The 25,287-nt window shown below is 40.7% G+C and overlaps 1 protein-coding gene and 1 long non-coding RNA gene across 2 annotated transcripts; one reads left to right on the top strand and one right to left on the bottom strand.

Annotated features, from left to right (window-relative positions):
* The first annotated feature begins 20,331 nt into the window (after positions 1-20,331).
* Positions 20,332-21,541, top strand: LOC110739901. Its single transcript, XM_021920382.1, has 2 exons — positions 20,332-20,379; positions 20,969-21,541. The coding sequence occupies exons 1-2, from the start codon at positions 20,332-20,334 to the stop codon at positions 21,539-21,541; spliced, it is 621 nt and encodes a 206-aa protein (XP_021776074.1).
* A 2,162-nt stretch (positions 21,542-23,703) lies between these two features.
* LOC110739860 lies at positions 23,704-24,995 on the bottom strand. Its single transcript, XR_002514936.1, has 2 exons — positions 24,102-24,995; positions 23,704-23,984 (listed from the first exon to the last, which is right to left on the bottom strand). It is a non-coding gene; the product is annotated as an uncharacterized LOC110739860 (long non-coding RNA).
* Between the last annotated feature and the right edge of the window lie 292 nt (positions 24,996-25,287).

The following is a 25,287-nucleotide window of genomic DNA, read 5'->3' as shown; positions in this document are numbered from 1 at the left end:
ATCCATGAGATTACTAACTCCATATGGTTCGGAACCATGAAAGAATGATCGGGGATGATGGTACGAAGTGAGTCATGGAGTCACATTCGCCCGTATTAGCCTCTACTTGATTCTTGTAGTGAAAAGTATTTCCTACAATGTCAAAGGCATGCCAATAAAGATTCAATGTGCTCCAAACTAATATTAAGTTAAATTGGTTGAATATTAATACAACATATATCTATAAATATTGTGAACACTTGATTAAACAACAAGATTAAAGGGCAACCTAAACTGGTCGTCCTAATTATCTTATTAATCATTATATTCAGTTACATATTCCCTTTAACATGCATCAATAAAACATAATAGAATAACAATAACATTGGAAGCAATTCGGCCATAATAACATTAGTCAAATTAAATCATAATAATAACCCTAATCATGATACCAACAATAAGAATAATAATAAGAGTAATTAAGTGAATTAATTACTCACGTTCCACGCTTCTTTAAATTGCTACATCATGAATTAAAACGTTAGTAACATCAAAGAATAATAAATAAAATTGAAATAAGATTAAGATAAATAGCGTTGATTTGGTCCAAACCCTCAATCGGTTCTACCTTTCACGCCTTGGTTTAAGTATGGATTTTCGGATGTTGTATGGACTCCTTGGAGTGCTTAGGGAAGGAATGGTGTAATTAGGAGAATAGGTTTAAGGCTTAGAATGTGTGAGAGAGTGATTATAATGTGTGTTGGTGCCTCGAAGCTGAGAAATCAACCTCATATTTATAGAGATAATGTGAAGGGTGAGGTACAGAACCCTAGAAACGAGGCGCCAGATACTAACCCTAAAAATTGCCGTGGTGTGGAAAAATTTGCCGTGGCGCTGTAGAAACCAAATAATATAGTGTTTTGCTCATATCATCTTCATTTTATATCGAAATTGGGAATATATATACCGTTGGAAAGCTTATTTCAAGGCCTATACAACCAAATAATATTTGGATCAATTATAGGGCCACGAAATCAGTTTAGCTAGGTTTTGTGATATGGACACGAAAAGAGGAAAATAAGTTATTGTTTGGGGAAATGGGCAAAGAATTGGGTTGGTTTATGACATGTATTGGATTGAATATTGATTTAAGCACTCCAAAGATTAAATACTTGATCTGACCAATAATGACAGTGAAAGGTTGTTCATCATCGGGTTTGATTTTGGGGAAACATTTTTAGATGTCTACAACCATTACTTGGTTTCCTTGAATGGAGCCTATTTTTCCGTCCGACCACTCAAACTTCATCAAAATTAAGTGAGGGACTATTACAGCCTTTTCCAAGTTCAAGGTCGGATGGTCGATGATGAAATTATAGCCAGTGAGGTCTTTAACCACTAGGAAGCGCAAGACCATGTCTCTTCCCTCTCTTTGTTGCCCAAATTGGATGGGCAAGTCTATCTGTCGAACGGGGTAGATAATGCCCCCACCAAACCCAACCAACGGGTGTGAGATATCCTTCAAGGCATATTCTCGAAACTTCAGATTTTTCAAACAAGCTAAGCTGACTATGTCGGACAAGCTGTCGGTATCTATTAGCACTCGTCCAACCTTCAGGTTGGCAACCCTTAGTATGAACACCATAGGATCATTATGGGGGGCTTTGATTTTTCCTATATCATCTTCACAACCAGTCACCTCTAGGAAAGACTCATCCTTGACCTATTCCGTGTGCATTATCACTTTCCCCAACTTCCTAGCATCTTGTTTAAATCCTTTCATGGTTGGGCCACCGGCAGCGAAGCCGCTTAAAAAGACGGCCACAAACCCTGAGTCTATGCTATTCCCATCTTCATCATATTTTTTCTAAAAGGAATGGTGTCCTTCCAACAAGTGTATTATTCTGATAGAGGGTTCAGAATTATTACAGAACTAATTCTTCAGTAAGGTCAAGTGATCGGAATGCCTAGGTGGAGGCCGTTTCCGATCAGTAATATTAAGGTACAATTAATATTACAGCTTAATCTTAACTGAACCCTTCGGGTCGAACCCAATCGAACAACCGATCCGAGACGACGAATTAATCCAAAGGATTTAATGAGTCGACAGAGTTTTACGAATATAGACGTCGGATATCAAGCCTAGGGCGTCGAGACCGAGCGTCGCAAAATCACAAGCGACAAGTACGAGCATAGCCGTAGCTAGGCTAGGCTAGCTCATCCCAAGCCCAGGCGCACCATGGTGTGCTAGGCGTAGCATCATGCCTAGGCGCCATCGTAGCCCTAGCATGATGCCTAGGCGCCATCGCAACCCTAGCATCATACCTAGGCGCCATCGCAGCCCTAACATGATGCCTAGGCGCCATCGCAGCCCTAGCACCACGCACAGCACCATCGCAGTGCTAGGCACATGCGTGTGTGCGTGTGCGTATGCACCATCGCCTAGCAGCCTCGCAATGCAGCACCGAGCATTCGCATAGCTGTGTTCTTGCGTGCGTGCCTTCGTATGGCAGCACCAAGCACATCAAGCTAGCAAACAGCACTAGCCTCGCTCAGTGCGTGTGCATGTGCACCATCTCCCAGCACCAAGCCCAACATGCGTGGCTCGCTAGCAGCACGCATGCTAGGCCTTGCGTGCGTAAGGGGCTGGCAGGCATGGCTATGCGTAGAGCCTATGCGAGGGATGCGAGTATGTGCGAGGCAATGCATGGGAGTGCTGGGCCAGCGCCAGCATGCTAGCACATCCTAGCACTAGCACGCACCAGCGCCAAACATCGCCCAGCACCAGCATGCACTGCCTGGCTGGGGATGCAAGGCTACTGGTTGGTGCTAGCTGGCAGCGCTAGCCGGCACGCTAGCTGGCAGCCATCACAACCCTCCTTGAGGCGGTTTGTGTGTGGGTGTGGGGACCAAGAAAAGCCTTGGGGAGCAAGGCTATGGTCCCCCCCACCTAACCTTGAGCATCACTCATAAGCATATAATTATGCCACTTGTCGCGTTGTGATTAATCTTAATTATTTATTTAATTTGGAATTAAATAAATTATTGATTTTTACTAACTCTCCCACATTGGTGGGAGATTGGAAATCAAGGGTGCATTTCCCTATAAATACCAAAGGCTTAGGTATTTGGGAATACACAACCTTGAGTGGAATTAAAAGGCAACTCTTGATTTGAGTAAACCTTGATTCATAAAACTCATAGTTTTATTTTTCCGGGTCTCAACTAACCTTCGAGACTTGGGACGCTCGGGTCGGGTTCGAGGGTACGATCACGTTGGAGACCTCGTATTTTCAGGGTTCAAGTAAGAGCTCATTTTTGAGCGAAGCACGCGTCAAAGGTATAATCTTTCATCCTTTCTTGTGTTTAATTATGTTTTGCTTGTTAATTGCATTTATTCTGGGGGCGGGTCTTAGCAAGTTTCTTTCCGCGTAGTGTGGGTCACTACGAAACCCAACATCGGTATCGGAGCCACGCTCCTTTTAATTTTTGAAATTATTTATTAATTAAGGTGTTTTAAAGTAAGATTTAATTTTTGGTTTTGCTTTTCTAATTAGGTTAGAAGCTGGTTTTAATTAATTTTAAAACTTGTATTTTTTATCGATTTGGCTGTCGAACCCAGATTTTGGCTCAAAAATAGTGATTTTTGGGTGGAATCGACATTCTGAAACAGATTCAACCCTCTTCGAGTACTGTTCAGAAGCCAAATTCGAACCAGAAACCCAAGTTTTTGGGGTTTTTTCGTTTTTCAACGAAAACTTTAATTCTTTTTAAGCCTTGATTAATGCAAGCATTACAAGGTTAGATTAAATGCATTATTGCATCCCTAATCTACTGGTATTTTAAATATCCTTAAGCATAATTATGGAGTTTTAATTAGTGTTTGAGTTGATATGCCTTTTCACATAAACTTGTTTTTCACAAATTTTGCAAATTAATTGCATTAATGTGAGAATGTTTGATGTGAATGTGTAATTTATGTTCCCAAGTATGTTAAAGTTCTAATCTTTAAAGGTTTAAATGATTGGAACTCTAACCTTAAATTCCATATTGAACAAAGTTTTGATTTTTCATTTTGGTTGATTAATATCCATGAAGTTCAAATACTTGTGAGTAAAATTTTGATTAATCTTCATATTGGAAGATGTAATCTTGTTATTTTATACAAGTATGAAAGTTGGAAATTTTTTATCATTAGATGGTTAATTTATTTTTCCAACTCCCATTTGTCAAATCCATTATTAATTTTCATATTGGCTAAATTAATTATGGACATAGCTCATTTAATATTAAGCATAAAGAAAGACCTAAATTTGTTCAAAAAATAAATTTTTGGATGATTTAGGCTTGAGCACCATTAAAATTAAATTTATTTAAGTTAGACTCATTTTATTTTATTTTATTTTTCCTCAAATTGATTCTAAAATGTAATTTAGAATTAATTTTTGTCACACACAAATCGGAATTAAAATTCCGAGTAAAATGCACGCAAATCGATGAAAAAACGCAAGCGTCACCAAGGCTAGCCGGGCTGCCTAGCAGCCCACATGTAGGCTGCCTATGGTGCGCGCATGGCTGAGCATCAATGTTGCGTGGCTGTGTGGCGAGGGGTGCTAAAGTGCTGGGCTTGGGCAATGACATTGGCTGATGGCTGCTTGGAGCGCTGCTGGGCAGCGTGGTAGCAAGCACCAGCCAACCCCCACTTGCTTGCAGGTGCCAGCATGCGAGCAGGCATGCGTGAGCGTAGTGTGCTGTGCTGGGCGCATCATGCTAGCACCAAGCACCAGCACAGCCCTTGATGCTGCTGGTGCTGTGTGGCGTAGGCTGCTGACAAGCTTGCGCTGCTACTAGGCTGCGAGGCAACAAGCCCTAGCCAGCCAGCCCACTACTACCTAGCAGCCATGGTGCGCAATGCACCATGCTTGGGTAGGGCTATTTTGCTTAATTTTTGAGCTATGCAATTTTCCGAAAATTTTGCCGTTTTAAATTATTTATGTTATTATTTTAACGAGGTTAGACCTCGATTTTTTCGTCTTTTGCATAATTTTTTGGTTTTAACAAATTATGGGTTATGCCGACTTAATTAATCGGATTAATTAAGTGTGGATGCGGAATTTAGTGGGAGCTTAGTTAATTACGTGAGCATTTTGTTTTTAAAAATAATGGATTAAACAACTTTGACTAGTTTTAATTAGGCGCGTTAATTGGATTAACCACCTAAGTTAGTTACTAGTTTTGCGTTTTTAATTGTGTATTTCGTAAAATGCACGGGCCATTCGCAAATAGTGAATGGGTGAATGAAAGATTGTTTTCAAAACAGGTTATTGAAAATGGCAACTAGTGGGGCCCGATTAGGATAGAAAATACGGACTGCGTTCCATTATATATTTTTGTAAATCTAAATACGGTCTGCGAACCGTTAAGTATTTTTGTATTTTATATTAGTCTTAGTCATTCTAGCTAGTTATTTTATTTTTGCCAAGATGTCTCAAGACGACGTTTCGATGAAGACGAGCCAAGATGAAGACCCATGGAAATTGAAGATTTCAAGGGGTCATGCTAGTTGCCAAATGCATCTATTTTATGCTTTATATATATTATTGTTATATATGAATGTTAGATGCATGTCTAGGATTTCATATGTTACGACGATTAGTTAAGTTCACTTAAATCAAACCAACATAGAAACCCTAGATCCCTTAATAATATTGAGCCAAAATTTGTCGTTCCAAGAACAACACTTACCGAACTAATGCGCGTATGTGATGGGCTACGCCAAAGCGAGGCATCACTACTTCCCTAGGAACGTAAGGTATACTAGGTATACAAGTTGTCTTGGTTAAGCTCAACGATATCAGTAAGGAGTCCTTAGATGTCGTGGCAAAAGAGATGAAATGTCAAGGATGCATTAGATGCGACATTTTATCAAACCGAGAGTAGCTTAGAGCTATTAGCAATTGGATTGCTTACCTTAAGATATTTAATGATTAAGACAAGCCAAAGCATGCTTAACCATTTCTTGATCTTTGGGATCTCGGAATCATTTTATTCTCGCCCATAAGGGACAATTTATTAATGCGTGGATAAAATGCTCAATAAGATTGAAAATATGCATGAACGCATTTTAAATTTCAACTTATTGATTTATGAATGGTTTTTCATTTCAAATTCTTTCAATTGTAGAACAATGTCTGCAAGTAACTCAAACAACAACCAATTCTCTTTACGCTTAATTCTCGACAAGGAGAAGTTGAGCGGGCCAAATTTTCTTGATTGGCAAAGAAATTTGCGCATTGTACTAATGCAAGGGCAAAAGGAATACGTCCTTGATGAGGAAATGCCCGATGCTCCCAATGAGGAGGTCACTCAGGCTACCCTCAACCGATGGCAAAGTGCTAATCGGGATGTCAAATGCATCATGTTGGCCACTATGCCTCCGGACCTTCAAAAGACTTTCTTTGAAAAGGAGACGGCTTTTGAAATCATTTCTGAGCTTCAGAATATGTTTCAAGAGCAGGCCCGAACTAAAAAGTTTGAAACCCACAGGCAGATCCTTGAGAGCAAGCTCAAGAAAGGAGAGCCAGTCAGCCCGCATGTCCTCAAATTGATTGGATTATTTGAGAACATGGAAAGGCTTGATGTTGGGTATTCAACTGAGATGGCAATTGACATCATTCTCCACTTGCTTCACAAAGGATATGATCAGTTCAAGATGAACTATAATATGCATAGCATGGAGAAAACCCTCACCGAGCTTCATGTTAAGTTGAAGCAAGCCGAGCAAACCCTCAAAGATGAGGGCAAGCATGACATGCTCATGGTGAGGAAGGGCAAGCCATTCAAACGTCCGGGCAAGAAGAAGAGCTTTAAAGGGAAAAAGAGAAATTTTCCGCCTAAGTCAAACACTGCCAAGCGGAGCAAGGACAAGAAGGTAGCCTCTTCCAAGTCCGATTCCGAATGTTTCTACTGCAAGAAGAAGGGACATTGGAAACGGGACTGCCTCAAATTCAAGGAAGATAAGAAGAACGATACCGTCGCTTCTTCATCAGGTATTTTTGTTATTGACTTAAACTTCGCTAGCAAAAAATCATGGGTATTAGATACCGGATGTGGCTCAAACCTTTGTTCCAATGCTCAAGGACTAAGGATAAATAGGAGGCTAGAGAAGGGAGAGGTCGAGCTTCGGGTCGGAAATGGAGCAAGAATGTCTGTCGTCTCCGTTGGAACTCTCAGTTTGTCATTGCCCTCTAGGCTTATTTTAGAACTTGACAATTGTTATCATGTTTCTAGAGTTACCAAAAACATTATTTCAATATCGGCGTTGGACGCCAAAGGTTTTGAATTTCTAATTAAGAACAATAGTTGTTCATTTTATTTCGATAATGTTTTATATGGTAAAGCATAATCAGAAAATGGTCTTTATGTGCTTTCTCTTGACAAACAAGTCTATAACATTGATGATACCGCCAAAAAGGCTAAGACCATCGAGTCGAATCAAACCTACTTGTGGCATTGTCGTCTTGGCCATATTAACGTCAAACACATCAAGAAACTTCTACAAGAAGGTGTTCTTGACTTATTCGACTTGGAGTCGTTTGAAAATTGCGAAAGATGTCTATTAGGCAAGATGATAAAATAGTCGTTCTCCAAGTTGGGAGAAAGGGCAAGTGACTTATTAGGTTAATACACACGGATGTATGTGGACCAATGAGTACACCCGCAAGACAAGGTTACCAATATTTCATCACCTTCACCGACGATTTTAGTAGATATGGCTATATCTACTTAATGTCGAATAAATCTAAATCCTTTGAGAAATTCAAAGAATTTCAGAAAGAAGTTGAGAATCAACTTGGCAAGAAAATTAAAGCACTTCGATCGGATCGAGGTGGCGAATATTTGAGCCATGAATTCGACGATCACTTGAAAGAAAATGGTATTCTTTCAGAGTTGACACCTCCCGGAACTCCTCAATGGAACGGAGTGTCCGAACAGAGGAATCGAACCTTGTTAGACATGGTTCAATCAATGATGGGTCTTAGTGAACTTTCTATCTCTTTCTGGGGACATACGCTACAAACTGCGGCACTAACACTGAACCGCTCCGTCAAAAGCTGTTGGAAAGACTCCATATGAATTATGGACTAAGAAACCTCCTAGGTTATCTTTTCTCAAGATTTGGGGATGCGAAGCATATGTCAAGTGATTAATTTCGGACAAACTTCACCCCAAATCGGATAAGTGTTTCTTTATGGAATATCCAAAAGAAACCAAAGGGTATTACTTCTACAATAAATCCGAGAACAAAGTGTTTGTTGCTCTTGATGGTGTCTTTTTGGAGAAGGAACACCTTTCCAAAATGACAAGTGGGAGGAAAATCGAACTCGACGAAGTTCGAGAGGACGAGCAACAATGTGAACCTGATAAAACTGACAATCTAAGTGCTTTGGAAGCAGCTGGGAAGATTGGTCAGAATCAAACAGACAATGTAAATGCTCAACCTATTACCCTTCGTAGGTCATAACGACAAAGATCTCAACCAGACAGATACCTTTGGTATTGTCTTAACCGATGATCAAGACATCCTAGTTATGGATGGAGATGAGCCAGCGACATACAACCAAGCTATGACGAGCCCCGACTCTGCTAAATGGAAAGAAGCCATGAAATCCGAGATGGACTCCATGTCTGAAAATCAAGTCTAGGACTTGGTGAATTTGCCCGAGGGTTACACACCCATTGGTTACAAATGGATCTTCAAATTGAAGACAGACAAGGATGGAAATTTATCGATATACAAAGCTAGACTGGTGGCAAAAGGTTATAGGCAAGTCCACGGGATTGACTATGATGAAACCTTTTCACCAGTTGCAATGCTAAAGTCTGTCCGGATTATTCTAGCGATTGCTGCATATTAAGATTATGAAATATGGAAGATGGATGTCAAAACTGCCTTCCTGAATGGGATTTTGGAAAAAACTGTGTACATGACACAGCCAGAAGGTTTTGTCGATCCGAGCAACGCTGGAAAGGTTTGCAAGCTTAACAAGTCCATTTATGGACTAAAGCAAGCCAGCTGGAGTTGGAATCTGCGATTTGATGAAGCCATCAGCAAGTTTGGTTTTATCAAGAATCCAGATGAATCTTGTGTATACAAGAAGTTCAGTAGGAGTGACATCGCATTACTAGTCCTATATGTCGATGACATACTGCTCATTGGAAACAACACAAAATTACTAGAGTCCGTAAAGGGCTGGTTGGGAAGTGCTTTTCAATGAAGGACTTAGGAAAGGCACAGTACATATTGGGCATCAAGATCTACAGGGATAGATCTAAGAGGATGATTGGATTGAGCCAGAGTACTTACATTGATAAAGTACTGGCACGATTCAACATGGAGAATGCCAAGAGAAGGCATCTACCCATGTCCCATGAAGTAACTCTCTGCAAGAAACAGTGTCCACAGACACCTGTTGAGCGAGAGAGAATGGATCAGATTCCATATGCTTCGCTAATTGGGTCGATCATGTATGCCATGATATGTACCAGGCCAGATGTCTCGTATGCCTTGAGTGCTACGAGTCGATACCAATCAAACCCAGGAGAGGCGCATTGGACTGCGGCCAAGAATATCCTGAAGTACCTGAAAAGGAACAAGGATAAATTCCTGGTTTATAGTGGCCATAAAGATCTGGTTGTTGAAGGTTACACCGACGCTAGCTTCCAAACTGACAGAGACGACTTCAAGTCACAGTCAAGGTACATATTTTGCCTAAATGGAGGAGCATTTAGCTGGAAGAGTGCCAAGCAGAGCACAACTGCAGACTCTACAACTGAAGCCGAATACTTGGCTGCTTCAGAAGCTGCTAAGGAGGCTGTTTGGATTTGGAAGTTCGTCAGTGAACTTGGTGTTGTACCCTCCATCAAAGGTCCGATAGATCTCTACTGTGACAACAATGGAGCTATCGCTCAGGCTAGAAAACCAAGAGAGCACCAGAAGGTCAAACATGTCCAAAGGCGATTTCACATGATAAGGGAATGGAAATCCAAGGGTGAAATCAGAATTTGCAAGATTGGCACGGATGATAATGTAGCCGATCCTTTGACTAAACCTTTGCCTCAAGTGAAACACAATAAGCACGTTGAGGCAATGGGAATCAAGCACGTGGGAGACTGGCTTTGAAATTCCCTGTAAATGTGTTTTAATTAAACTGGTTGTTTTAATGTAAGACACTATATTGAAACCATTCATTAATGGAGTAGTTAATTTTGTGAAAATTATCGTTCACTCCATTGCTATTTAATTGTGGTTTAGAATTAAATAATGAGTCCGTCCGATTTATGAAAATATTCAAAACAGGGTATCAAGACCATGCCTTGGATAAAGAAACACCTGTTAAGTGAACATTGAATATTTAAATCGAAAATTATCCCTAATCGAGGTCATCTAACTGATGGACGATTGATGACCACCAGAGATTAGTGTGTAGTATGATTTACAGCACCGTTTTTTGTGCTGCAAGGACATGATGGTCATAAATCATTTGCACAGGTGGCAGTTTGGAACTGCACTGGATCGACCTATATGAGTACTTTAAGAGATTCGAAAATTGTCATAAGTAAATTTCTCATTATAGCTATCGGAATTCGTTTTCTCGACCATGAGTATTGTGAATTTTTCTTGGTTGAGAACTAGTCTCTTTGATGTTGCCTAACTTCTGCCGTAACTGGGGATCATAACGGGAACACTTAGGAGATTAGGCCCTCTTAGTAAGAGAAACTTACAATGCAAGACTGGGAATGTCCCCCTATTAACAATAGGGAATATGTCTTTGTTGTTTACAAGGCCGCTCGATGAGCGAGACTATGAAAATGAATGGTCGTGCTCAGATGGATTTTAGAAATCATCTGCTTATTGACGGTCGAACTCGGAGATCGAGAAACACTTCTGAACATAATAAGGATGACGATGAATCTTACCTTATAGTTCACGAAAAGACATTAAGCGACATAGGAAATAGCATATACACTATATGCACACTTGTCCGGAAGGACAAGTGGGAGATTGAAAGGAATGGTGTCCTTCCAAAAAGTGTATTATTCTGATAGAGGGTTCAAAATTATTACAGAACTAATTCTTCAGTAAGGTCAAGTGATCGAAATGCCTAGGTGGTGGCCGCTTCCGATCAGTAATATTAAGGTACAATTAATATTACAGCTTAATCTTAACTGAACCCTTCGGATCGAACCCTATCGAACAACCGATCCGAGACAACGAATTAATCCGAAGGATTTAATGAGTCGACAGAGTTTTACGAATACAGAAGTCGGATATCGAGCCTAGGGCGTCGAGACCGAGCGTCGCAAAATCACAAGAGATAAGTACGAGCATAGCCGTAGCTAGGCTACGCTAGCTCATCCCAAGCCCAGGCACACCATGTGTGTGCTAGGCGCACCATGGTGTGCTAGGCAAGATGCCTAGGCACCATCGCAGCCCTAGCATGATGCCTAGGCGCCATCGTAGCCCTAGCATGATGCCTAGGCGCCATCGCAGCCCTAGCACCATGCACAGCTCCATCGCAGTGCTAGGCACATGCGTGTGTGCGTGTGCGTGTGCACCATCGCCCATCAGCCTCGCAATGCAGCACCGAGCATTCGCATAGCTGTGTGCTTGCGTGCGTGCCTTCGCATGGCAGCACCAAGCACAAAAAGCTAGCAAGCAGCACTAGCTTCACTCAGTGCGTGTGCATGTGCACCATCGCCCAGCACCAAGCCCAGTATGCGTGGCTCGCTAGCAGCAAGCATGCTAGGCCTTGCATGCGTGAGGGGCTGGCAGGTATGGCTATGCGTAGAGCATGTGCGAGGGATGCGAGTGTGTGCGAGGCAATGCATGGGATTGATGGGCTAGCGCCAGCATGCTAGCACAACCTAGCACTAGCACGCACCAGCGCCAAGCATCGCCCAACACCAGCATGCACTGCCTGGCTGGGGATGCAAGGCTGCTGGCTGGTGCTAGCAGGCAGCGCTAGCCGGCACGCTAGCTGGCAGCCAGCACAGCCCTCCTTGAGGCGGTTTGTGTGTGGGTGTGGAGACCAAGCAAAGCCTTGGGGAGCAAGGCTATGGTCCCCCCCACCTAACCTTGGGCATCACTCATAAGCATATAATTATGCCACTTGTCGCGTTGTGATTGATCTTAATTATTTATTTAATTTGGAATTAAATAAATTATTGATTTTTACCAACTCTCCCACATTGGTGGGAGATTGGAAATCAAGGGTGCATTTCCCTATAAATACCAAAGGCTTAGGTATTTGGGAATACACAACCTTGAGTGGAATTAAAAGGCAACTCTTGATTTGAGTAAACCTTGATTCGTAAAACTCATAGTTTTATTTGTCCGGGTCTCGACTAACCTTCGAGACTTGGGACGCTCGGGTCGGGTTTGAGGGTACGATCCCGTTGGAGACCTCGTATTTTCGGGGTTCAAGTAAGAGTTCATTGTTGGGCGAAGCAAGCGTCAAAGTATAATCTTTCATCCTTTTTTGTGTTTAATTATGTTTTGCTTGTTAATTGCATTTATTATGGGGGCGGGTCTTGGCGGGTTTCTTTCCGCGTATTATGGGTCACTACGAAACCCAACATTTTCTTCTCCTTCTTCTTCTTGGACTTATTGTTCGTCCAAGAGTAAGTGAACTTAGACTTCAAAACATATGAGTTGAGCATGTCCTTATCTACGAGCTTGTCCAACAACCTCTTCAGGTTATTGCATTCGTTCGTATCATGCCCCACACCCTTGTGGTAATAGCAATACTTGTTCTTGTTTTTGTACTAGGTCGGCCCCCTTAAGGGCTGGGGCTTCTCGAACTCGAACTTGTCTTTTATTTCCATTAAAATTGAGTAACAGTCTTTGTTGTACTCATTATATGGCTCGTACGTCTTGGCTTTGTTGGACTTGGTCTTTTGGCAGTCGGCCACCCAAACTTCTTTTCTTTTCTTACTTCCTTCCTTACTTTTGCCGGCTGAGTCTTGCTAAGAAGAAAATTTCTTCTCGGTGTCTTTGGCTGGCTCCTCTGCTTTTGTAAGCAAACAAAAATCAGCTGCCTCTATATATGATTCGGCCTCCCGCAGAACACATGCGTGTTGGGTTTTGTGGTGTCTGACACCGCGCGGAAACAAAACCCGATAAATCGGATCGCATGCATAATAATTACAACATAACAAAATAGCATGCACATAAAAAAAATCACAAACACATAAAGAGGAGAGAGAGAGAAAGAAGCTCACCCTTGATGCATGCTTCGCTAATAACTCGAGCTCGGACTTGAAAAACTTCAAGCCTCGTAAATGCAAGACCTCCAACGTCTCACATCCTCAATCACCGAACCGGCCCTTACCCCGTAGCTTAGACTGGCTAGACTAAAAATTACTATAGTTTTACGAACTTCAAGCTTTCTCACTCTTTGGGAAATTCCTTTTGAGTTCTACTCAAGTGAGTATTCCCAATACCCAAGGTGGGTACTTATAAGTAAATGCTCCCAACAGTTTTTATCAACTTTCCATGTGAGAAAGTTGGTGAAATATGAAAATGAATGTATTATTTTGATTCCAAATTAAATTAAAATAACAATTCAATTAGTAAATAACAAGTGCCACACGGAGATCAAGGGAGTAGGTGAATACCACAAGGGAAGGACCACCCTTCCCTTGCTACCCAAGCCAACCTCCTCACTCAAAACGGCCCCAATAAGAACCAGTTAGCTGGCCACCTATCCTTGAGCAACAAGGCGCGCTACGCTGGCAATCCTTGTACTCGGATGGCAACCCTTGTGCCAGCAAGTCCCAGCCACTGCGCGCATTCCCAGCAAGCTTCGCATGCCTACGGGTTGCTGTGTGTGATCGCGCTAGCAGCAGCTAGCGAGGCCTAGTGTTCTTGCTAGCTACTAGCCTTTCTAGCGCTGCTAGCACACTTTGCTAGCGAGCTAGCCCTGCTAGCTAACTCGGCATGGCGCAACTGCCCAGCTAGCACGCGCATGCTACTGCTGGGCTTGCGACCATTGCTTTGCATGCTAGCTTCCCTTGCTAGCCACATTGCTCTAGCCCTCACTTGGCTAGGCCATTTCGAGGCTAGGGCTATGCGTTATGACTTGTTGTTTGACTAATTTTTTCGTCTCGTCGATTGCATAAATTGACTCGACGTTCAATGCTCGGCTACAATGCTCTAAGCTCCAAATCCGACATCTTAGTTCGTAAAATCTCTATCGACTCATTTAATTCTTCGGATTAATTCTTCACCTTGGTTCGGTTACACGATTGGGTGTGACCCGAAGGGTTCAGTCAAAAGCAATCTTTAATATAAATTATACATTAATATTACTAATCGGAAGCGGCCTCCAGCTAGGCATTCCGATCACTTAACTGCACTGAATAATTAGCTTTCCTGATTAGTTCCGAACCCTCTATTAGAATAATACACTTATTCGAAGGACACCATTCATTTCAATCTCCTACTTGTCCTTCCGGACAAGTGTGTTGTTTGTGTATAGCCTATTTTCCTATGTCACTTAATGCCTTTTCATGAACTATAAGGTAAGATTCTTTGTCATCATTATTACGTCCGGAAGTGTTTCTCGATTTCCGAGTTCGACTGTCAATAAGCAGATGATTTCTAAAATCCATCTGAGCACGACCATGCATTTTCACAGTCTCGCTCTTTAAGAGGCCATGTAAACAACAAAGACATATTCCCTACTGTGAATAGGGGACATTGCCAGTCTTGCATTGTTAACTTCCCTTACTAAGAGGCCCTAGCCACCCGAGTGTTGACTTTATAATCCCCTTACACGGCAGATGTTTGACAACATCAAAACGGACTAGTATTCAAACAAGAGAACTAACAATACTCATGGTCAAGGAAAGAGGTTTTGATAGCCATAATGAGTAATATACTTATGAAGATTGTTAAATCTCTTAAAGTATTCTCATAAGTCTATCCGGTATAGTTCCAAACTAATACATGTGCAAATGATTTAAGAAAATCTTGTCCTTGTTGCACATGAAACGGTGCTATAAATCATACTACACACTAATCTCACATGGTCATTAGTCGTCCAACTTTTAAATGACCTCGATTAGGGATAGTTTCGATATGATATTCAACGTTCACTTAATAGGTGTTTCTTTATCCAAGACATTGTCTCGATACCCTATTTTGAATATTCTCAAATCGAATGGACTCATTATTTAATTTCTAAACCACATTTAAATACATTTGGAAAAATAATTTGCGAAAAATTAAGATTACTCCATAAATAAATGGTTTAACTTAGTGTATTACATTAAGATCTCCACAACTTAATTAAAACACACAAATAGGGAAATTAAAGCCAATCTCCGACATGATTAATTCCCATTGCCTCAACGTGCTTGTTGTATTTCACTTCAAGCAAAGGTTTAGTGAGTGGATCGGCTACATTGTCGTCCGTTCCAATCTTGCAAATTCTGATTTCACCCTCGGATTTCAATCCCTTATTATGTGAAATCACCTCATGACATGATTGACTTTCTGATGCTCCCTTGGATCCTTTGCTTGAGCAATAGCCCCACTATTATCACAATAGAGGTCTATTGGTCCTTTTATCGAGGGTACAATACCAAGTTTACCAACGAACTTGCGAATCTAAACTGCCACCTTAGCTGCTTCAGAAGCTGCCAAGTATTTAGGTTTAGTTGTAGAATCTGCAGTCTTGCTTTGCTTAACACTCTTCCAACTAAACGCTCCTCCATTTAGACATAACACGTATCCTGATTGTGACTTGAATTCGTCTCTATTAGTCTGGAAGCTTGTGTCGGTATAACCTTCCACAACCAAGTCTTTACTCCCACCATAGACCAGAAATTTATCCTTGTTCTTTTTCAGGAACTTTAGGACATTTTTTGTTGCAGTCCAATGCGCCTCTCCTAGGTCTGATTGGTATTGGCTCGTAGCACTCAAGGCATAAGACACATTCGTCCTTGTACATATCATGGCGTACATGATCGATCTAATAAGCAAAGCATATGGAATTTGACTCATTCTCTCTCGCTAATCAATTGTCTTCAGACACTGTTTCTTGCTGAGAGTTATGCCATGAGACATGGGTAGGTGGCCTCTCTTGGCTTCCACCGTATTGAATCGTGCTAGTACCTTATCAATATAAGTACTTTGGTTCAATCCAATCATCCTCTTAGATCTATCCCTAAGATCTTGATGCCCAATATGTACTGTGCCTCTCCCAAGCCCTTCATTGAAAAACACTTTCCAAGCCAAGTCTTTACAGACTCTTGCATTGGAATGATGTTTCCAATGAGCAATATGTCATCGACATATAAAACAAGGAATGTGATTACACTCCCACTAACCTTCTCGTATACACAAGACTCATTTAGATTCTTAATAAAACCAAACTTGCTGATAGCTTCATCGAATCGCAGATTCCAACTTATGCTAGCTTGGTTTAATCCATAAATGGACTTCTTAAGCTCCCATACCTTCCTAGCATTGTTAAGATCTATAAAACCTTCAGGCTGTGTCTTGTACAAAGTTTCTTAGAAAATCCCATTATGGAAGGCGGTTTTGATGTCCATTTGCCATATTTCATAATTATTAAGTACGGCAATTGCTAGGATAATCCGGACGGATTTAAGCATGGCGACTGGCAAAAAGGTTTCATCATAATCAACCCCGTGAATTTGCTTGTAACTTTTTCCACCAATCTAGCTTTGTATACATATACATCTCCATCTTTGTCGGTTTTTAATTTGAAAATCCATTTGCAGCCGATAGGAATGTAACCTTCGGGCAAATTAACCAAGTCCCATAGTTGATTTTCAAAATGGAGTCCATCTCGGATTTCATGGCTTCTTGCCATTTTGTAGGGTCGAGGCTCGTCATAGCTTGTTTGTATGTCACTTGCTCATCTGCATCCATAACTAGGATGTCTTGATTCTCGGTTAAGACAACACCAAGGTTTCTGTCTGGTTGAGATCTTGGCCTTTGCGAACTACGCAGGGTAATAGATTGAGCATGTTGTCGGTTTGACTTTGAACATTGTCGGTTTGACTCTGACTGTTATCAACAGCTGCTTCCAAAGGACTTTGATTGTCAGTTTTGTCAGTTTGATTTTGTTTCTCATCTTCTTGAACTTCATCAAGTTCGATTTCCCTCCCACTTGTCATTTTGGAAAGATGCTCCTTTTCCAAAAAGACAACATCTCGAGCAACAAATACTTTGTTCTCAGATTGGTTGTAGAATTAATACCCCCTTTTTTCTTTTGGATACCCCTCAAAGAAACATTTGTCATATTTTGGTGCAAGCTTGTTGGAAATGAGTCTTTTGACATATGCTTCGCAACCCCAAATTTTAAGAAAAGACAAATGTGGAGGTTTATTCGTCCATAATTCATGTGGAGTCTTTTCAACAGCTTTTGATGGAGCGCGATTCAGTGTTAATGCCGGGGTTTGAAGTGCGTGTCCCCAAAAAGAGATAGGAAGATCGGTAAGACCCATCATGGATCGAACCATGTCTAACAAAGTTCGATTTCTCCTCTCTGACACCTCGTTCCATTGTGGAGTTCCGGGAGGTGTCAATTATGAGATAATACCATTTTCCTTCAAATGGTCATCGAATTCGTAGCTTAAATACTCGCCACCTCGATCCGATTGAAGGGCTTTTATATTCTTGCCGAGCTGATTTTCCACTTCACTCTGAAATTCTTTGAATTTCTCAAAGGATTCAGATTTATACAACATAAGGAAGACATAGCCATGTCTACTATAGTCATCCGTGAATGTGATAAAATAGCGATAACCATTTCTTGTGGTTGTGCTCATTGGTCCACATACATCCGTGTGTATGAGACCCAAAAAGTCACTATCCCTTTCTCCTAACTTTGAGAATGGCTATTTTATCATCTTGCCAAGTAGACATCCTTCGTAGTTTTCAAACGACTCTAAATCGAATGAATCAAGAATTCCTTCTTGGAGGAGTTTCTTGGTGCGTTTGATGTTTATATGGCCTAGACGACAATGCCACAACTAGGTTTGATTTGACTCGCCGGTCTTAACCCTTTTGGTGGTATCATAAACATTATAAACCTGTTTGTCTAATGAAAGCACATGTATGAATGTGAAATACCATAGAACACTTAATCAAGACATGTAAAACTACCATTGTCATTGTCTTGTGATCATAAACTACCTAGCACCCAACACTAAAGATCATAATATGTTCAATGATAAAGCATAACAATTTCTATTACATCTCAAAAGACAAATATTGTGCCTATAAACACGGCAGAAGGACTATCTTCATTGTCCGATTGTAGTCGCACATTCACTTGTGAAGCCTCTCACTTGGTCCCTGAAATAGGAGTGTAAAGTGAGTCATGCATGGTATCCAATATCTATCAATTGCTTATACACAAGTGTTAGGTTACAATGAAGATACCTGAGGTGGATGGAGCATTCCTCTTTTCCTCATCTTCTCGGAAGATCTTGCATTCCTTTTTGTAGTGGCCATGCCTACCACAATAGAAGTATCGCATCTTTGCTTTGTTCTTGAACTCCTTCTTCTTTACTCTCAAGGGAATCTTGATAGCTCTATAGGAGTCGGCCTTGCGGTAGCACTTGCACCACCTCATTCAATGAGTGTGACTCCTTCCCGACGGCCACATGCATCCTAAGTGCATCATAGCCCGGGTGGAGTGAGCCAAGCAAGATATGACTCGCCATATCATCCTCTAATGGGATTCTAAGAAGCTCCATATTCTTGAAAAGCCTAGTCATTCTAAGCACATGAGGTTGGAGGGGAATACCGGGTCTCAGTTTGGTATTATACAACCTAGACCAAACTCGGTACCTTTTCTTGGCAAGATAACCTTCCTCTAGGGCCTTGATTTTCTTGTTCACAAATGACCTAGTCAAGTTATGAACATTCAAGTCCCGATTCTCGGAAGACATGTTAACTAGCTCTTTAAGACTGTTAAGAAGCATGTCCAGAAGGTATGAGGTGAACTTCCTCTTCCGATCCTCCGGAAGGGAGTTCCTCATTAATTTTGTGACCTTGTTACAGTCCAAGGACCAAGTTTCATGAGTCACATCACTCATGAGTCCCTTAGAGAAGAATCTTGGAATGGGAGTGTTAAATATATACTACATTGAACTATTCCGTAGAGTTTTCCAGAGTTCCTCTTCCCATTCCTTGAAATTGGCCAAGTTTAGGCTAAAAGGCAACTTGTCAGGAAGTTTCGGGCACATATTGTTGTTGTTAATTGCAGACCTTTTTCTACAAATGAAAGAATTGTAATGAAAAGCCATTCATAAAACCAATAAGAAAGAAATTTAAAGCATACATGCAAACATTCAATCTTATTAAGCGTTTTATCCATACATTTAAAATTTGTCCCTTTTAGATAAGAATAAAATGATTCCAAGACCCCAAAAATCAAAAAGTGATTAAGCATGGTTTGACTTGTCTTAACACTTAATATTTTAAGGTAAGCAATCCAATTGCTAATAAATCTAAGCTATTCTTGGTTCGATAAAACGTCGTATCTAATGCTTTCTTGACGTTTGTATCCATTGCCACGACATCTAAGGACTCCTTACCGATATTGTTGAGTTTAGCCAAAATTAACGTGTATACCTAGTATACTGATGAGTGACATTTATGTCACTCTAAGGGAGTAATTTTAAAGTCTTTTTTGTGTTTATATTCTCTTAATTTTCCATTTTATTCTCTTGTTTTCTCGTTAATAAAATTTCTATTTTATTTGGTAATTTTAAAATGTTTTAGCTTAGTTTCTTTATTTAATTAATTTTAGTTTATTTCGTATTTTATTTGCATTGGATTTTTTTTTATTTCCTTCTTTATTTTCCTTGAGAGTATTCTAATTAACTTTTATTTATTTTAATTAGTTTTAAGTTTATTTCTTACTTTATTTGTTTGTGTTTTATTTAATTTTGCTGGCTTTAGTTTATTTCTCTTATTTTCTATTTTACTTTACTTATTTTCATTTTATTATTCCATTTTATTTAGTGAACTGCTATTCGTCGTTCCCAATTTACAGGGTGACGCTCCCATTTTAGGAGGAAATGACCTTTTTGCCCTTATGTGAATTTGGCCTATATAAGGCTCCACCACCTTGTCACTTTGCTTTAAAAAATCCCGACCCCACAACTTGGCTTAAAAAAATTCCGAGCCCACCACTTGGCTTTAAAAAATCACGCGCCCCCAAAAATCCCGAGCCCACCACCAAAAATCTTAAACTGTTTACCGGAAAAAAATAAGCAAGGTGTAGCGACTGGTCTTGGACGATGAACGACGGCGACGATCGTACGCCGGAGGCTTCGTCGGAAGAATTTGTATGTCGCTGAACTTTTTTTTTTGTGAAGTGGGCATCCGTCCAAATATTCCGGATCTCTTGTGGAGGATCCGCCTGAAATTTTCGGAATATTTGGGCGGATGTCTTTTTTTTTTTTTTTTTTTGCTTATTGTACGTTATTGCTTATTGTTGTTGTTGTTGTTGTTGTTGTTGTTGTTGTTGTTGTTGTTCTTATTATGATTATTGTTGTTGTTGTTTTTGTTATTGTTGTAAAATTCTTATGATTATTGTTATTGTTGTTGTTGTTACGATGATTATTATTATTATTATTATTATTACTATTATTATTGTTGTTATTGTTATTATTGTTGTTATTATTATTATTATTATTATTATTACTATTATTGTTGTTGTTGTTCTTATTGTTATTGTTGTTATTGTTATTATTATTATTATTATTATTATTATTATTATTGTTATTATTGTTATTTTTATTATTATTATTATTATTATTATTATTCTTTTTATTAATATTATTATTGTTATTATTATTATTATTGTTATTATTAATATAATTCTTAAAATACTAAGCTTGGCATGTTTTTTGTGTTTGTCATGTATGTTTATAGGATTCGGAGGTTGAAGAAGATTGTGACGTTGTGAATTACAGTGCAAATTTTGTGACATACATGGTTTTTCGAATGTTTGAGGATGCAGTTAAATGGGCGGATGATGTTGCCATAAATCTGAGATTTATTCTGGTAAAATCGTCTTTCAACAAAACTAGAGATGGTCGACCATATCGGTATTTGAGATGTGATCGGGGACGCAGGAGTAAGCCGAGAGATCTTGAGAACGCAATTCGGAAGGACACAAAAACCAAAGCCAATGGTTGTCCTTTCTACATCAAGATATACTACGAGTTCATCACCGACAGTTGGATTATCCGGGCGAAAAATGATGAAACTAGCACCCACAACCATCCAATGATTGCGTATCCAAAGGGGCATCGTAAAATTAGTGGGTTGAGCCCAGATGCGAAGAAGGTTGTGCGTGACATGACAAAGTCTAAGGTTGCACCACGTAACATCATGGCGACTATTGCTGAGCAGTTTCCTGATGATCATCCAAACATCAAACACATCTACAATTGCTGGAATGACTTGAGATCAGAGATGTCTGACGGGAGAGGAGTTGTTTAGTAATTTCTACATTTGGCGAGACAGAGTCAGTATCTTTACTGGGTCATGTCTGATGATGAAGGCGGTTTACAGCACGCCTTTATGGCGCACCCAGTCACGGTAGAAATCTTTCGGACGTACCCATATGTGATCGGTATGGATTCCACTTACAAGACCAACCGATACGGGATGCCGTTATTTGAGATAGTTGGTGTGACACTGACAAATCAGAATTTCCTCGTTGCTTACGTGTTCATGCGCAACGAGTGCACGGCAAGCTATCGATGGGTTTTGTAGAGATTGAGAGACTTGATTGGGTATAATAAGGAACCGCCGGTTTTCTTGTCAGACCGTGAGCTTGGGCTATGTGCGGCCTTGAAGGAAGTGTTTCCAGGGACCACACACTTACTTGGTCGATGGCACATTAACAAAGATGTGGAGGCTCGGGTCTCCGCTATGTTAAAAAAAAAAAAGATCGGTGCGACTTTCAAAAATGGGAAATGAAAACGTATCATGGATGCTGCAACCGAGGAGGATTATGATGCTACTGTAGATACAATGAAAGATCGGTGGGCAAGTTATCCAGCAGTGATACAATATGTTGAGAGAACATGGCTTTGTCATAAAACAAAGTTTGTGAGATTTTGGACAAACCAAGTTCTTCATCTAGGAAACACTAGCACTTGCAGAGTTTAGAGCCAACATTCGGCTGTGAAGATGTGGTTTGATCCTCTACATGTTTGTTGTTTGGATGTTGTAGTTCATGTATGTACTTTGTTGTAGTTATTTTCGTTATAAATCATAACGGTTTTTTTTTTGTAATGTGCAGGTTCTTTGGATACCGTATGGGCCCGAGTTCATTGCCTCATTGGTAATCAGATCATCGCAATTCGTAACGGTTTGGAGGCTTCTAAGTCGAAGATAGGTCAGAAGTACCAACAATTGCCACTATCACGTATTAACGGCAAGGTGTCTCAGCATTGTTTAAAGGTTCTCGATGACGAGATGAAAAGGATGAGGGAGCTGAGCTATCAGGTGTATGAGCGATGTGGATGTGCAATGCGTATGACTCACGGTTTGCCCTGTGCTTGCCAGATACATGACTCTAGATGCAGGGACAGGCTTGTATATCAGGCAAATTCACCCGTTCTGGAAGACCTTGGTTATCGGTGATGGTGATGATGGACCGGTGTTCGGTAATGACTCGGCCGAGGACGCCGCACATTTTAGTTCTCTGATGGATGAGGTAATCGGTAGTGATCCTGCTGTTCTTCGAAACGTATCTCGCATCATTGAAGAAGAACTGCATCCGAAACATTCTGACCTCGGAGATCCTGCTGTAAACCACCAGGTTCATGGTCGACGAAGAAACAATGATACAAGACGTGATCCTTGTTATTTTGAACATGTGAACCGCCAGAACACTACACGTGGTGCACGCCAAACAGGTAAGATTGACTATTGTGATTTTCACGTATTTCATTATTTACTGTACTAATAACTGAACCCTAAATTTGTGCAGAAGATCCATGTGACATTAGCCAAAGCCGTTATCGACACATGCTTTCAGGACCGATGTTGCCTTAAATTACAGGATGGAAGGATGTCATCGGCGATGGTAACTGCGGCTTTTGTTGTGTGGCCGAGTTCTTCTTCGGTGATCAAGGACCATGGTATGACGCTCGAGAAACAATAGCAAACGAGGTCCTTAGTTATCCAGCCCTGTACGAGAGGATTTACGAGCTTGGAAGACTTGGGATCAATGTGGAGCGAATTAGATGGGACGGTGGGGAGGTTGATTCCTGTCATTGGATGGCTGCAATTCAAGATTTATTTCCTATTGCTAATTGGTTCAACGCAATGGTTATTATTCTTGGTGTTGGCACCGTACCAACCTGCTTCTACCCATGCCTCACGATTTTGCCGTTACGGGCACGAAGGGGGGTCACTACACCTGAACGAGAGTTTGTGATCGCTACAATTGGGGGCTCACATTTTATCTGTATTGACCTTGCACCAGATTCACCTCTTCCCTCGATTGTAGGTTGGTGGACCGAGAACCACGAGCCAAGTGTTGACGGTTGGGATTAGCGTTATGCAGCTAGAAGGAACATGTGGGATGCGTTAATTAGATAATGAACGCATTTATGTACATTCATTTATCGTGAACAGTTGTAGATATGTAAAGTGTAAATATGTAAAGTGTAAATAAAATTCTGAATTAAACAAAGTTTCAACTAAAACCACACAAAAACAATAGTCCAATTCTTAAAATACATGCCGAATGTAGAGTAAATAAACGAAATGCGTACAAGTAAAAAAAAACTAATAAACAGGGAATTCACAACCCCATCATCGCCCTCCAATCAGCTCGTAGCGCCTCAGCCATTGCTCTCGTATCACGCGACAAGCTCGGATACTCCTCCAACGTCCTGTTGATAACCTCCATTGACCGATCCATCCACTGCAATAAAAAAACAACATATTAAATAAATTAGTTGTATTTGTAGTGATAATTATAGTACCAAAAAACACAAGCCGAGCCATTAAACAAATTAGATGTATTAGATCTTGGTTTCACCCTCGGGTTTGTTTGTGTGTTGATTCAAGTTTGAGGTCCAAGCCGAGCCATTCAAATTGCCACCAGCCACGGTCTGCTGCACCTTTTCACCATCAAGCAGCAACCCAACTCTGCCCGCATCTACACCTTCCTTCACGCACTAAACCAGCCGCATAACTCCCTGCTGCTGTCCTTAATCACTTCTCACACCACCTTACAACCACCATTCCCGGCCACAGCAACAACCTGCAACAATTAAGCCACCACAGCAGCCCCAATTGACTGCAAATCCACAATTAAAACCTCCACCTTCACACCAGCCACCGAAACCACCATCAATCTCCACCACCATCACCGCAATCCCACCAATCCATTTCTCACACCATAGACCACCTACAATCACAACCTCTAGCCACCACATCGCTACAGCCGCCACCTGCACCCCGGCGATACCAATCACCAAACCGCCAAAGCCGCAAGATATAGGCCCAAATCAGAGCAAATTGCAGAATCGACATGGTTTGGGCAAACTATTGACAAGTTCAGTCGGAGTGCCAAAAGAGTCAGAAACATTGGAAGTTTTCTAATTTGAATAAATTCGGTCAGACATACCCATGGTTCGATCGAAACAGCTCATAGTTCGGCCGAACCTACCCATGGTTTGACCGAACCATTTCACGAGCTTCACACGTGATTTTAATGAAGATCGAATGGCCTTGATTTGATGCTCGATAATTGTTGTTGAGGATGAATGGTGGTGATTCAATGATGATGATTGATTGTGGAGCTTGGTGAAGTGAGGTGTAGGGGATCATTCCCCATTTTTAGAGCAGCCGAAAGTCGAAGAAGAAGAAAGGAGGGTCTGACGATTTTTTGTGGGATTTGAGGGTTTTATTATTTTATTTTTCTTTTACTTTTCCTAATTCTTTTTAATTTCTTTTTCTTTCTTTATTTATTTTCCCCTTTTATTTTCTATTTTCCTAGCTTAGTATAAATACCCATTTTAGGATAATTAGAAAGGGGAGCTTAGTTTTATGAACCTCTTAATTAGTTTTAGCTCTTTCTCTCTCTCTATGTTAGGGTTTAGGGAGGATTAACCTCCATAGTTAGGGTTTTAGAGAGAGAAAGTGAGAGATCTTTCATGGTGGGATTTGGAGCTTAAAGATTCAACTTGTGACAATTGTTTAAGAGATCTCCTTATTAAATC

The sequence above is a fragment of the Chenopodium quinoa genome, unplaced genomic scaffold, assembly GCF_001683475.1.
Source record: "Chenopodium quinoa cultivar QQ74 unplaced genomic scaffold, ASM168347v1, whole genome shotgun sequence".
Lineage (NCBI taxonomy): Eukaryota > Viridiplantae > Streptophyta > Magnoliopsida > Caryophyllales > Amaranthaceae > Chenopodium > Chenopodium quinoa.
Note: the sequence above shows the minus strand (reverse complement) of the source record. Positions and strands in the feature narration are given on the sequence as shown.